The sequence below is a fragment of the Pinus tabuliformis genome, chromosome 5_2 (assembly GCF_031772625.1).
Source record: "Pinus tabuliformis cultivar Carrire ecotype Pingquan chromosome 5_2, CPIR1, whole genome shotgun sequence".
NCBI classification, from domain to species: domain Eukaryota; kingdom Viridiplantae; phylum Streptophyta; class Pinopsida; order Pinales; family Pinaceae; genus Pinus; species Pinus tabuliformis.
This window is the reverse complement of record NC_142306.1, coordinates 241,545,664-241,559,789: the sequence shown is the minus strand read 5'-3', so window position 1 is coordinate 241,559,789 and position 14,126 is coordinate 241,545,664. Positions and strand designations below refer to the sequence as shown.

Genomic DNA, 14,126 nt, shown 5'->3' with positions numbered 1-14,126 from the left:
TTCATATTTCGAACTATTCCAAGCCCATCCAATTTCATAGTGCTGGGTTTCTTCAGGATGATTCATCTTCACTTGCTCCTCTTGCATGGCCACAACTTGTCAGATGCCAACATTGTGATAGAGTTGGCCATGTGAAAGATTAGTGTTTTGATCGTCACCCTTGTGAGCATTGTGGTAAGCACACCTATCATTGAAACAAATTTTCCAAAAACAAGACTCCTACAAGAACAAAAAATCCCCTTGGATGGATCACTTCTTGGCAATGGTCTTCAACAACCAAGAAGATATACTGGTCATATGCATAATTTGTTCTCGGGTATTGACTAGTCTTGCAGTGAAGATTTCTTCATCTTCTCACCTTGTATTTGACTGGGGGGAATTGATGGTTAGTTACTAGCTTTGAAGATCTATCAAGCGAGCTTGAGCCACAACCTGAATGATGAGTCCTCCGTATGGAAACCTTTTACTTTACAAAACACTGAGTTTGCCTATATATATCCTTCATCTTTTACCCTTGATCCCCTATAATCTCGTTATTCATAGCTATAGGTATATATGTGTACATTTGCCTAAGTACTTTATCTCTTTTGCTTGAATTAAAGAATAAACGAATTGTTAAAGGAGTATTTAAGTGTGTATGGTTAGATAAAAGTACAAATATATATTCTTATTATGGTTTGCATATATATATATATTTTATTGGTTTGTGATAAATAAAGGTTTGACAACTGATCGATATTCAAGATTCCTTGTGTAGAGGATGGTTTTTGGTTATATCTATCACGGCCATGTGTTGGCAAAGCAACCTTCCCATTCTCTTTGTGATGTGAGGGAACTGCCACCTCGACCAAGCTCATAAGTTTTTTATGATTAAGTATGAATGCCGGGTGGATGCGGTCTATAGCTACAGGAAGCAAGCTTGTACAGCTATTTAGACAAGTCCAAGTTGTGCATGGACTCCCAAAGATTTTATAGGGCCGCTGTTTTAAAACAGATTTTACACCTCTGATATTCTGACCAGCAGCCGATATCTCGGTCGGTTGCAACCAAAGCTTGTACACAACTCTAACTGATATACTTGTTCCCAAGAGTTTACAGGAGTGCTGGGTCAATTTAGGTCCACTTGATATGACTGCGTCCGAGAACCTATAGGATTGTCAAGCTGAAGCATACACACTGGAAGCCGAGAATAGCAAAGTCTGTTTAAACACTGACCAAAACCAGTAGATAGTTACTAACAAGTTTCTATTTGTCTTTTTGATCATTTCGTTTAGCAAACCATATTGTTATGTGTTTAAATTTAGAACCTATGAATTTAGTATATATATGTAAGCGTTTGGAAACGCAGACATTGGAGACATTCTGATATTTTTTCCTGCATAATATACATATCGTCTGTGTGTGATCATTTAAGTTTTATATTTTGTTCTGCTATCTTGTATGAATCTTGGATCTTAGTAGTGTGCTTGTGTTGAACGATTGAAAAGCGTAGAGGCACAGGCTGGCCTTGAGTAAGGGCCTACGCAAGGTACGATCTTGTGCCAATATTTCCTCTGTTTATTTGTAAGTAGATTTAAAATTGTTTTCTCGTTTTATGGCTTTTGTCTAATTTCCATTGCAAGTGTGTGTGTCGCTTTACTTTTCTAGTTAGTGTGATATTACTTTTAGCCTGTGTGAAGCTTTCTTTTAGAATGCGTGAATGCATGGTTTTTCTTAGTTCGGTGGTTTAGGGGATTTGGTGGCCTGCCGTATGTGCAACGGTTGTAGAAATATACACTGCAGAATCAAGTGCTGTAGAATTGGCCAATTTATACCCAGTGACATTGAACTCGCCCTTAAAGAAACCAGGCGACTGTAGCGCCACGTGTAATTGTGTTGTGTTGATAGGTGGATCCTCTCATTTGATCCCAAATACCCATGCACCTCTTTTGTCATTCTAATAAGTGTGAAGACTTGCCTCCTATGTATATAGCACAGAGCGCCTCACAAGTTTACCGACCCCGATTAACAATTCAAATAGACCCTGTAGCCTAAACCGATATCAGAATCATTAAATATATTAATACACTGTCATTGAACTAGAGCCAAGTCCAACTGCCAGAGCCTAGAGCTAGAGTCAACCATAGTCAAATTCAGAGTTGTAGCCAGAGACAGAGTCATGCTCCATGAGCGTGTTTTTGGGTTGGTGGCCTGCCTTAAACCACCACCTGTAGAAGACCTTCAGTTTTTTCTACAACAGTTTGCAGTCATCTTCAAACCGACATTAGTTTGTGCCATGTGGTCATCTTCAAACCATTATCAAGGAGCACTTCCACCGGCAGAAAACTTCAACTTCTGGTCAAATTCAGAATTGTTCCAGGGATTGCTTTGAGCTTTAGTTCTAGAGGTGGTGGTCAGGCTTAAACCACCACCAACAGAGACTTTGAGTTCTCCCACCTCATTTGGTTTATGGTCTTCCTTAAACCATCTTTTTCAGCGAGTACATCCAGCCATTGGCTGCCATACTTTTTTGCATTTTTATTAGCTCTCTTCTTGGACTCATATACACCCCTTTGGATTAGGGGTGGGAATGTTGGACACTTAATCCATTAGGGTTATGGTGAACAGTTACTAGAAGTCAAAGAAACCTTGGAAGTTTAATCCAACGGTCTAAATGTTGTATTTATATGTATATCATTCTTAATGAAAGTTGAATTCATTCCAACATAGACTTTGTACAAGAATAACTCCAAACATTTCTAAGGTCATATCAAATATTTGTTAAGGAATTTGGGAGATTACTTGTATCTCCTTCTATTAAATTGGTGATTGCTTGTCTGGATTTTTTAGTAAAACCCATTCTTCTATATATCTTCATAAAAGTTATCTACTGCCGTTTACCTCCCGGAATCCTTTATATGATATTGGCATTCTATTCATTAGCTTGCATCAATAAAATGTGCAGGCATTAATTCATATTCTCTATAGCAGCTTCATCTTGTAGCCTGTTTACCACAAGACTTGAAAAATGAAATATATAGAGTTCTCTTAGTGGCTGGATATTTAAATTTCTTGCAAAATACTTAGGAATTGTGAGTCATGAGTGTGCTGTAAAATATAGTTTCTTTTGTCTCTTGTGAATCTATGAACACAATTCAGTTTATTAATTTATGAAACATAGTTTACCTTTCTGTCTATGAAATAGGAACATCATTGTTTTTGTTCATATTCTTTGCAGGTGGGTTTGTTGTAGGTGGAGCATTGGTAGGGTTTTTTATTACTAGGGATATGGTTGCCACTCTTTTCGGGTGTCTATTGGGTGGTGTTGTCTTAGCTTTAAGCATGACCAGCCTTAAGGTGTGGAGACAAGGAAAACCATCAACACCTTATATTCTGGGACAAGCAGGTAGTAATTTTTTTTTCAAGTTTTGTTTTAATTTCTTAATTATTTTTTATAAGTTTCTGGATAAAAAATTGACCAATATTATTTTGTATCGGGCATCTGTTATCTGTTTAGAGTTGAGTCCAAATATAACATGTTTTTGTTGTTAATGTCATTCAGTGGGACGTTCAATTTTATGTGATATATGTATAAAACCAAACTCTTGCTGGAGGTTTGTCATATAACCATATTGAGCAATATTTGCTTGAAAAGGTTCCACTATCCTGTAGGTCCTTAGTTTTAATCCAACCCAGGCAATCTAGCTGCAGCCTGCAGGACAGATTGCTAATTCAAGGTTGGAGTTTATTTGGATGGGGAGTGAAAATTCACAAGAAAAAGCACCCGAAAGGAATGAAATTAGAAGAAGGCAATGGATGTTTGTGCCTCACCTTTTTAGTGTTTATGCAGTTTAACGCAAGATAGAAGATGAAAATAGTCAATTTTAGCTAAAAACAGTAAGCAAATCAATAGTGCTGCATTCTATATTAATAAATTTAATTGTTAGTTTTAAATTCTAATTACTTAAGTCAGAATGAAGCATAGTCTGAATTCAAGTCCAGTAGAAAAAACAAGCTGTAATATGAAATTAGACAAATTGCATTGTGAAATAACTTTGTATAACATTGACAAATTATCAAAATAGCTTTGCAGCAGGGTTTGCATCTGCCCATGTGAATGCATTTTTGGGGCGCGAATGAGTTTCCGATTGTGGGTTTGCGTCCCTGGATTCATGGAATTACAATCCAAAAAGTGAGTTCAGTGATAGTGTTCCCAGGATGAACCAGGTTGCACTTGGTGCCTTGGGACAGTCTTTGGGAGGGCATTCCCTAGAACTCTATGGATTTTTGTTGTGGTATATCCATTTTTTAACACTGTTCTGTCTTCAGCTCCAGAGCCATGTTTTTTGTAGTTCATTTGGTATTTATTTTATGAGAAATTCACTCTCTTATTAAAGTACAAGTTATGTGAACAGTGAAATCATTGATGGGATGGCGCCATTAGGTTATCATAGATACAACTCTCTTTTGTAAAGCTGCATTCTTGTTGGTACAAAAATCAGTGTTCCATGGCGATGCATCCTCTAGGGTGGTGGGTGTGTCCCCCATGTTTCCCATGCTTTTGGGGCAGGAGGACACCTGGGGAAACGTTTCCCCATATCCCCCTTTGGGGAAACTTGGTGAAACACATGGGGAAATGTTTCTCCAGTGTGAGGGACATGTTTCCCCAAAAGGGAGACATCTGATTGCCCTCCCTTCCCCAGAAGGGGCACACCTGGGCGCTCCTCCCAAGATTTTTTGTCTAATAACCCATAAAGACAGAAAAAAAGGGATAGTTCTTTCAGAAGTATAGGACCTTGTTAATTAATGGTAATATTAAATTCTTGGTATTGTCACTTTTACTTCAATTTTTAACATTACCATTAATTGTTTCACGATGTTTGAGAGTGGTTCCAACCTCATCAGACTTTATATGGAATTTTTGTAAGATTTTCTACATCTTTCTTGAATTCTTGAAATTTTATGAATACTTCGTCCTTGGATTTAAGTAAATAAACCCAAGCTTTCCTTGAATGATCATCAATGAAAGTAACATAATATAGATGACCTCCAAGTGATTTAGACATGGAACCACATACCTCATAGTGGATGAGATCTAGAATCTCTTGAGCTCTAATCTACTATGTGCAAATGGTTTCTTTGCATTCTTTCCCAGAGCACAGCCTTTGCAGACTCCTTCATGGTCTTCTTTGAGATTTGGTATCCCATTTACAATGGAGTTTAGAGTTGGCAAGATCTTGTAATGAAGATGGCCCAATCTTCTATGCCAAAGTTCACACAAACTTATGTCAATGTGGACAAGTGCTTGACTTAGAGGAGATGAGAGTCTGTAGATTATTCCTCCTCGAACTCCAATGGTTCTAGCTTTCTTCAATGCTAGAATCGTTAGCCCAAACCACTACTTTACCATCTATAAAAGCAACTCTATCTCCTTTTTCTTCTAATGATGAAATAGAAATAAGATTTTTGCACAAACTTGGAACATATAAAATGTCGTTGAGATGAATGTTACCTCGTCCTTGTTGAAGAAAAGTGTAACTAGGTTCGGTATTCGTCAATGTAATTTTGATCTTTGTACTTGTCAAGAAAAAGAAATATTATTTTTATAAATTATATGAATGAGTTTCTTGCTCATTCCATAGGTCTAGGAAAGTCAAAGAGTCAAAAGACATGTGTAAAGATCTCTTCTTGAGCATACATGTAATGTATATGAGTCAACCTAGTGTCTAGAACAGTCCTCCAAGACAAGCACAATCCTCTTGAAGAAGGCAACAAGCAAAACGATGAAAAATGCAATCATGTCGGCCTCAAATTGAATTAAATAACTAAAGGACAGTCATGTCGGCCCAATAAAAAGACACAACGCTTCACTGACATGTTAGCTTATTTATGATGGGAAAACCACTATATATACCCAGCTAGGGTCACCACAGAAGGATAGAATTTTGGACATCTCTGAAATTTCGTATGAGGTGCAGGACTGTAATCTTTTATGGGTGCAGGACTGTAATTTCGGATGGGTGCAGGACTGAATTTCAGATGGGTACAGGACTGTAAATTTGGATGGGTAGCTATGATGTCAAGGATCTTGGTGATCCCACAGTATCACACTCTATCTTGGCATTCATCTTGGACACAATTATGATCTCAGTATAGTCATGATCGTGATGGACACAGAATTACAAGGTGAAGATCTCAGTAAAGGTGTGGCAATGGTGCAGTGACTATGATCTTGTTGTTATGATGAATATCTCAGTGAAGGTATAGTAATCATGACCTCCGTGAAGTAGCAGTGATGATGATCTCAGCAGTGACAAAGAAGAGGATTAGTGTCTTGGTCTTGGAGTGGCCTAGTAGGTCAAGGGTCATGGTCTTGGTGTTCGTCAATTGGAATCTCTATAAGAAGAATTACGTGCGGGTTTTCCTCTCCAAGAGGGGGAGGTTTTGGCCCTGGCAGAATGCCAACTTCTCGAGTTCTTGTCTCTTTGTTTTGGTAGTAGTTTGATGAAGTAAGCAGACACACTAATAATAAGAAGAAGATCAAGCTAAGATAAATTGTAAAAGCACTTCACAAATTGTTATCAACTCTAGAAGAATCTTACTAATGCTAACTGCCCTAGATTCTTCAGCATGGTATCATAGCTAAGGTGCTAAAGTCAAGGAAGGGCAACTAAAAGTGACATTCAAGGATCAGTCTACAACAACGATATACAATGTCACAATTTTGAATTACAGTCTCTCTCAACTTGATGACCTATACTCAGATTCTTCCCACATTCTTAGCCTCAGAAAAACTTGGACAAAAGATGCAAATGATCATAGGCAGAAGACTCGATTAGGAGAGCTCATTCAACAGTTCAGTTCAGATATACACAACTAGATGACATTTATTTTACAAGTCCCATTCTACCCATAGTCTCGGTGCCACTATATGAAGATGTCAACCTTAGATTGAATCCTTTCTATAAAAGGAACAGTCTTGACATCTCAGATTCTCAGAGCTTGATGATATGTATTCAAGGGCATATATATAGAAGTTTGTATAAACAGTACTCAATATAAAATGAAGAAGTCCTATGATACAACAATTCTAACTAATGGGTCTCTATCAGTGTTGCACACATCGCGATCGGGATTTAATCGGCGCCGGGAAAAAAGCGGAAAAAATCGTTAAAATCGGGAAAAAATCGGAAAAAAGCGGGAAAAAATCGTTTGGCACAAATTGAAAAAAAATTGAAAAAAAATGAATATTTTTGTGCCAAACGATTTTTTCCCGCTTTTTTCCGATTTTTTCCCGATTTTTCCGATTTTTTCCCGATTTTTCCGATTTTTTCCCGATTTTTTCAAAAAATCGCGATTTTTTCGATAAAAATCGCTATAAAAAAAAGGGGCGATTTTTTCGATAAAAATCGCGCTTTGAATCGGAAAAATTAAAAAATCGCGATTTTACGATTTTATCGCGATTTTATCGCGATGTGTGCAACACTGGTCTCTATACATCATGGCAAGCGACCTCAATACTCTATGATTCTACACAATGCTGCATACTACAAGGTTCCATGGTCTACTTATGTGATAGCAATGCAGTGCCATCCCAAGTACATCAACAGTTTGTCAGATGTATAAGTCAAAGTAACTCGAAGGCAAAGAAGGCAATCTTCCTATCAGTACAACAAGGATCTCATCTGGAGGAAGCATCAATGCATCTGCTTCAACCACTTCCAACATGATCAAGGTGAAGATTTCATCTTCACATGACAAGTAAGTATCTTTTCATTTCTATAATTAAGTTTGGTTAAATGATTCATGATTGCAAGGACATCTATAGGTTGGATGGGTCATCAATATTCCTTGCATGAAGAAGGAGGATAATCATAGTCCTCTAAGAAGCTGAATGTTGATTTTTGGTAGCATCAGATGTGCTCTAGCCTTGAAATTTGGAGGAGAGGCTAAGGCACATGAGATCTCCAAGACCTAGAAATCGTTTTGAGAAATTCCACCCGGATGAGGAGTTATTAAGATAATTAATATTAATAATTGGTTCCTAAGTCTAAACTTAGGAAAATAAAAATATTAATGGGTATTAATAAAGATAAGGGTGAGAAGCTTCTAAGAGACGAGGATCAAGTCTGTTTTAATCTTAGCCGTTGATTAGGGACTTAATCTCGGCCGTTGATTCATCAACAGGAAAAGTATAAGAGAAGACTTGAGGATCATTTGGAGACACACCGACAGATACTCAGTATCTCTAGGAAAATCGATTCTCAAGTAAAGGAGATCGATTTCAGAGGGAGAGTTGCAGGGTGGAGGAAGAGGAGGGCATCAGCAGCAGGCAGTGACTGAGGAGGAGGTGATGCAGGGACAGTGGGAGACAACGCAGAGAGAGACACAGTCTAGAGGAGAGACGCAACCCTCACGCAGGTTGACGCAGAGGGACGCAGAGCCACTCAGGGCCATGCTGAGCCACGCAGAGTGATGCAGAGGTGATGCAAGAGTAGGAGTAGGGTCTCCAAAGTGTCAGAAAATCTTAAAGGGAAATTCTCAGGTGTTTTCTTTCAGTTTCTCTGTAAAATCATTCCTTGTAAAAACAGTTGTTGTTGAAGATTAATAAAGCCCTCATCTGCTACACCGATTTTCCCACATTGGGTTTTTCCAGGGACAATTGTCCAAAAACAACTGTGTTGATGTGATTGGTTCTTGTGCATGTATTTTTTCTCTGGGTAATTGTGTGATAATTGCAGTAGAATTTATTTTAATATTTGTTGAAGGGATTTCATAAATAACTTATTGTGAATAATAAGTAGGTGAAATAAATCAGTTGCTGCAGTAGAATTTCAGTTTAGAAATTTTCACATGGTATCAGAGGAGAGATCCGACAACAGGAGAGGGAAATCAACTATGGGTCAAGAGCATGATGCAGAGGCATCCAGTGAAGGGGACTCGCGCAGATTTCCTGAAACATGCACAATGGACATGAATTACGATTACTCTATGTTAGCTTCCAGATTGGAAGAAGTCACTTGCTTAGCAAGCTCGGCCTCCTCTGAGGTTTGGTATATAGACAATGTAGCTTCATGGCATATGACAGGAATCTGAGAATGTTTTTTAGATTATCAGGAAGAAACAATGAATTTTCAGATCACCATGGGAAATAAGGCAAAGTGTACTCTGGTAGGAAGAGGTACTGTGGTCTTTCAAACCAAAGCAAGAGAGTGGCTTCAAGCAACCAATGTGCTGCATGTGTCGGGATTGGGGATGAACTTACTCTTCGTATCTCAACTTCAAAACAAGGGCTATGACGTTTTCTTCATTAAGGAGAAAGTATATGTCAAATACCCGAGTTGGAAAAAGAAGGCCCAGATTGGAATTAGAAGTAACAGGTGGTACAGGTTGCAGCTAGAATCACTAATGTCACTGATAGGCAGTAATGGAGACAAAGATTTGAATGAACTATGGCACAGGAGGATGGGACACTTACACCATGGGGCTCTGAGAATTCTCAGGGGAACAGTATTGGGAGTTCTAGAACTAAGTACCGAACGAGATGATGTATGTAGAGGGTGTGCTCTGGGCAAGTATGCCAAAACAACGTTTTCCAGAAGTAACAATAGGGCTAAGAGTGTGCTAGGATTGATACACTCAAATATCTTTGGACCGATGTCCACAAAAGCTCTTAATGGTGCCAATTCCTGGATACTTCGTCACCTTCATCGATGACCACTCCAGAAAGACTTGGATCTACTTTCTAAAAACCAAGGATGAGGTTTTTGGTCGATTCAAAGAGTTCAAGGCTCTAGTGGAGAATTTGACAGGAAAGAAGATAAAAGTGTTGCGCTCAGACAATGGTGGAGAGTATGTTGACAAGGACTTCACTGATTTTTGCGCTAAGGCATGAGAAAAGAGTGGACAACTCCCTACAATCTGGAGCAGAATGGAGTAGCAGAAAGGAAAAACAGGACTATTGTGGAAGCAGCTAGGGCAATGTTGTATGATTAGGATATGCCTAAATTCCTGTGGGCAGAAGCATGCAGCATGACAGTTTATGTCCAGAACAGGACTCCACATAGGGCATTGGGAAAAATCACTCCTGAGAATGTCTTCACAGGGAAGACACTTGAATTCAGTCATTTCAGAATATTTGGGAGTTTAGCGTATTGCTGTATACCCGAAGAAAAGAGAAAGAAATTAGATCAAACTGCTGAGAAAGGATATCTTGTGGGATATAGCGAGAATGCTAAGGCATATAGAGTCTATCTTCTAGGGAGTAGGAAGGTAGTACGGCGGGATGTAAATTTCATGGAGGATAGAGCTTTCAGGAAATCTTGAGAAATGCCTTTTGAGGAGCAGTCGAAAGACGAGTCGTTAGTTAAGCCACTTCGATCAGCGGAAACTAGTACCTAAAATTCTCTTGAAGACAAAACTTTAGAACATGAGGAATCTCAGGAAGAGGAAGAGCTAATAGATGTGCCTACTACCAGTGGAAGAACGAGCTGGGAACTCCGACAGATTCTACGGGATGTAGAGGACTTCATTGGTGCACCCAGGAATAATAAAAGGGAGCAAAGACAACCAGACAGATACCAGGCCTTAGTAGCTCAGGTTGGGGAACCTTCTAGTTTTCAGGAGGCCGTTCAACATCAAGTATGGGTAGATGCTATGGTGGAGGAATACAACTCTATAATGGTCAATGATGTCTGGGAAGTGGTACCTAGGCCTCAGGACAGATCAGTGGTAGGTTCGAGATGGATCTACAAGGTCAAATATGCTGTAGACGACAGTGTGGAGAAATACAAAGCTAGGTTTGTGGCTAAAGGGTATGCTCAAAAGGAAGGGATAGACTACGAAGAAACCTTCGCCCCAGCAGCCATGTATACTTCTATTAGAACCGTGATATCTCTTGCAGCACAGATGGGGTGGGAGATTCATCAAATGGATGTCAAGACATCATTCTTGAACGGGGTAATTGTTGACCTCTACTGGTCAACTACCCATGCAGTACATCCCCCTTTTCTTGGCAAAAAGGGGCAGCACCTGATCAGCATGTCCGTGCCATCCTCCCATCATCAACAACTTGATCTTTTTTGATTGTAAACCCAGTCTGCATGTATTGATTGTAAATAATCTTAGCAGACATGAGTCATGTATGTAATTTGCCTAGGTGGACCTAACTTTCTGATGATAATCTATGTCCCGGAAGGTTTTTCGTCTCACCGATCCACGGATCGACAGAGTTTTCCTTCAAACCTGACCCCAAAGCCGGGATTGATTTTGTCATTGGAATTTTAGGAGAATCCTAGTGTGTTGATCTGCTAGATTATAGTTGTGTCGCAGAACTGGGTGATTTGTGAGGGTCTATGTTAAAGGGGTTTTCTCCCTTAAGATGTAAATTGTAAAAGTCATGATGTAATGTGTCCTGAGGGTCGAAAAATGTTTTAAATCCCCTCATGAGTCCTAAGTCCTAGGTCCTAGGTGATGTTTCTGAAGGCTTAGTTCGATGATCCATTTTAAAATGAATTAAAAAAATTAAAAAATGAATAAAAATAATAAAATAATAAAATAAGTAAAAATTAAAAAATGAAATAAATAAAAAATAATAAAAAATTAAAAAAATAAAGCAAAAACCCTAACTAATAAAATAATAATATTTTAAGTGAATAAATCGACGGATGAGATCAAGAGATGTCTTGATCCTCATCAACGGTCGAGATCATTTCTACATGGATCACTCGAACTAGCCGTTGGAGGCATTTCCTTTAAGTAGGGTGCTAGGGGTCATTTCAGATCATCTGATCTGTGAGTTTGTACTGAAAAAGCTCTTTTGTAATCTGATTTCTGGTTAATAAAAGAAGACTTTGGGGTCCAAATCGTGTTGGTGTTACTCTCTAGAATTGCTGTGAGATCTTTAATTTTCTGCATATTTCAGTTTTCAGCCAGTAATCATAGCTTGTTTTTTTTTAGAGTATTGTGAGCACAGGTATCTTGTTCACTTGCTAGGGTTTGAGTGTTGCTAGGGTTTCTGAAATAATGGCAGGTATCTCCATTATTTCCTGAGATCTAGCAGCATTCTCTCTCTCTTTGCTGATGGTTGCTTGAGATGTGCAGGAAAACTTTTTAGTAAAGAATATTGGTGGGCGTTTGGGGAAGTTCTAGGCTGAACCAGCCGACTCCCACAGGCGTTTCTTTGCAGAGGCCAGCTGATTTTGGCCCTGGGTTAATCATTTAAAGTTTATTTCCTGTTTTGCATGAGAGATTTTCTTTCTGTTCACAGCAGAATTCAAGTTTTCTGATATTTCGAAAATATTGCTGCTGTTAATGCTAAATCTGGCATTTCAGGGGCCACAATTTGTAAATTAATTAGCTGTCTTAGGGTTTCAACTTTCTGATCTAGGGTTTTAAATTTCTGCTTCATACAGTCTTCAGTAGGGCTTTGATTTTGGTTTTATGATTTCATCATTTTTGGCAGGCATCAGAAAACAAGGTCTTTAACAAATAAATCAGCTACCCGTCAAAGATTTCAAGCAAATTCGCCGTCAGCGAACAATTCATCTATACACAACTTTTCATTCACGCAGACGGCGTGTCCCTCTTACTATTCTGCGCAGGGATTTCTTGAGGTTTCATCAGATTTGATCATTCCATTTACAAGCGCTCAGATTTCTGAAATGTGCGATGATCATTTTCCTCTATTGACAGCAAAAGGCATAAATCGAATTCATCAGACCTTCGATCCATCTCCAGTTTAAGTGGGCCAAGAGCATCGTGAGTTCTGAGCAGGGTGATTTCTAAAGATGCGTTAAGCGTGTGGGCATCAGAAATTTTCAACAGCCATCCGTTGAAGACTTTAGATTGCTTCATCGCCTCAGGTCTGAACGCGTCAATCCAGGATTCCGCAATCGATTAAATCGGCAGGTAAACTCGATCCATCATAGCAGATAAAATCTATTATCAAGTCTTATGCTCAGGTAAAATTCTTTATGTATCTGCGTCAAATCGACCTATGGTCGTCGCATCACACATTTCAGCCTCACGTGAGTTATATCGCACAGTGGTATAGGGTTTACGCATTGAAATTTTCATTCTGGTCGGTCACGTCTCATCGTTCAGCATTTTAGATATGCATTTGCCTGCGTTTTTTTTGTTGACGGCTAGGGTTTCCACTACAATATTCGTGCCCAAATTTTGAATGCATTTTGATGCAGTTTCGTCGTTCGTAGTCTTCACGGTGATATTGTTACAGTTTTGTTTTTCTTTTGATCACAGGTTAAATCGTATTGCTCTGATGTATATATAGAAAACGTAAAGCGTAGTTCTTTTAATTTAGATTAGTTTTATATATTTTGAATTTTAATTTTCATAGTTTTGTTTTTTTATTTATTTATTTATTTATGTTATAGTTTTGTTTAATATAGATTTTAATATTTAGTTTTTGTTTAGATTTAATGTTTTAGATTTTTTAGATTTAAATTTTTGTTTTATTATGGTTTTAAAAAAAAAATAAAAAAAAAAAATTCTTTAGACTTAGGTTTATTTTTTGTATAGTTAATTTTTTTTTTAGATTTTTTTTAGATTTTAATTGTATGTTCTAGATTTAATTTTAATTAGATTTTAAAATTTTGTTTTATTTTGGTTTTAAAATAAAATAAAAATACAAAAAATCTTTCTTAAAGGGTTTTTTAGGGTTTAGGTTTAGATTTAGAATTTTGCTTTTTTTTAATTTTTTTTTTTTGAAAAAATCTAGAAATTTTTGTGGAAAATTATTTTTGCCAGATTCAGTGGTTTTCATGTTATATCTTTCATGCTGAATTTTCAAGTCAAGATGCGAAGTTGATATCTGGTTAATGGTTTATGATTCGTGGTGGTTTAAAGCATTCATCTTTTTTAAATTTTCAGTTGCTGGATATCATTTTGATCATTCTAAGAGCATTGTGATGACAAATGATTGCTGTTCACGGTTCATGTTTCTATAATCATCTAACAAGTAATCGTTTTAATAACAATCTCTTAAGGCACTGGTCTGCTAAATAATCAAATCCATTGAGTGCTTTTTATATCGTATCTCGTGTCTCCCAACCAACTGGTCGACAGTTGGTCTCATCATCTCACAGGGTCTACCCCCCTTAGCCGCGGGAGACAGGCTTAAACGGAGG

General features: G+C 38.0%; 1 protein-coding gene across 2 annotated transcripts in view; it reads left to right on the top strand.

Moving 5' to 3' along the window:
- The window catches only part of LOC149158436 (Transmembrane proteins 14C), a 252,552-nt gene that overhangs the window by 94,343 nt on the left and 144,083 nt on the right, over window positions 1-14,126 (top strand). For both annotated transcript variants that reach the window (XM_089436216.1, XM_089436217.1), the window contains exon 3: window positions 3,218-3,385. In XM_089436216.1, coding sequence (XP_089292342.1) covers window positions 3,218-3,385 — 168 coding nt within the window. The remainder of the gene's footprint in view (window positions 1-3,217; window positions 3,386-14,126) is intronic.